The sequence below is a fragment of the Echinops telfairi genome, unplaced genomic scaffold, assembly GCF_000313985.2.
Source record: "Echinops telfairi isolate 266 unplaced genomic scaffold, ASM31398v2 ScPeMD7_2037;HRSCAF=2574, whole genome shotgun sequence".
NCBI lineage: Eukaryota > Metazoa > Chordata > Mammalia > Afrosoricida > Tenrecidae > Echinops > Echinops telfairi.
In genome coordinates this window covers 1-1,271 of record NW_022105935.1, presented here as the reverse complement: position 1 = coordinate 1,271, position 1,271 = coordinate 1, and the positions used below count along the sequence as shown (strand labels likewise).

The window sequence follows — 1,271 nt, the reverse complement described above, 5'->3', positions numbered from 1 at the left end:
AGTTATTTTTTCATGTCTTACACTGTCTGATGTTTCCCTTCACCCACTTTTCTGTTGTCCGTCCCCCAGGGAGGGGGAGACTGAACTCTTGATGGTAGTAGAAAGCCTCATCTTTCTCCATCAGAGGGGTGGTGGTTTCGAACTGCTGACCCTGCTGCCATCAGCCCAGTGTGTCACCACGGAGCCACCAGGGGAAGAGATGGCAGGTGGTGCTAGATGTGGTGGCTTTTCAAGGGAGAGGAAAGTGCGGTGTTTGCCCATTGTCTGGCCTGAGCTCTCGGGCCTGAGGAGAGAATTCTGTTCTCCCACGGATGCAGAACTGCCCCGACCCCATCTCCCTGGGGCAGGGGCACGGGGTGGTGACTGGTGGCTCTGTCCCTGGAGGATGATGCGGGTCGGGCCGAGGAGCTGCAGGAGCTCCTGGAGAAGCAGAGCTTTGAGCTCAGCCAGACCCGGGAGCGGCTGGTCACGCTGACAGCCACTGTGACGGAGCTGGAGGACGACCTGGGCACGGCCCGCCGGGACCTCATCAAGTCCGAGGAGCTGAGCAGCAAGCACCAGCGGGACCTCCGAGAGGTGAGGGTGGCTGGCCGCCCCCGCGGGGCACAGGGCCTTGGCTTTCAGGGGTGAAGGAGGGCCAGGTGGGGCTGGAGTGGAAGAGTGAGTATCTTGGGGTCTGGTGTAGGGCAGGGAGGCACCGGTGACTCAGACACGACGTTCTGGACCGTGAGCGGGGACGACGGCTTCATGGTCCAAAAGGTCATGTCCTTGAAAACCCTCTGGGCATTTCTCTGCAAGCACGGGGTGGGGGTGAGGGGGCCACAGGTCATCGTCGCCTCAGCGGGCACCCCCCCCACCAGCTCGGGAGTTGCCCTAAGGGTGGGGCAAGGTCAGAAGCTTCATGGGACAGGGAGAAGGTGCAGGCACCAGTGGACTGGACGGCAGGATTCAGGCAGCTGGGCTAATGGCCTTCCCTCTCATTTTCTTCTCCTTCCTCCCAGGCCCTAGCCCAGAAGTTGGATATGGAGGAGCGGATCACCACGCTGGAGAAGCGCTACCTGGCCGCTCAGCGGGGGAGCAGGGATAGTTGGGTGCGGGCACATCGGGCCCCATCCTTACCCTTTCTTCCTCGATATCGACGGCATCCAATCACCAGGGGAGACCTATCACCCGAGATGCTGGCCTGCAGGAAGGGTGAGGCCTTGGGGCAAGGCCGGGGCAGCCAGTTTGAGAAGGGCGTTCATTTGGGGCAGTGTTTCACCAAGCGCTAT

At 61.4% G+C, this 1,271-nt stretch overlaps 1 protein-coding gene across 1 annotated transcript in view; it reads left to right on the top strand.

Moving 5' to 3' along the window:
• Positions 1-1,091, top strand: part of LOC123522083 (liprin-alpha-4-like) — a gene marked incomplete at both ends in the record, with an annotated part of 3,376 nt that extends 2,285 nt beyond the window's left edge. The window contains 2 exons of the mRNA XM_045293539.1: positions 385-576; positions 1,002-1,091. Coding sequence (XP_045149474.1) covers positions 385-576; positions 1,002-1,091 — 282 coding nt within the window. The remainder of the gene's footprint in view (positions 1-384; positions 577-1,001) is intronic.
• Positions 1,092-1,271: the final 180 nt, after the last annotated feature.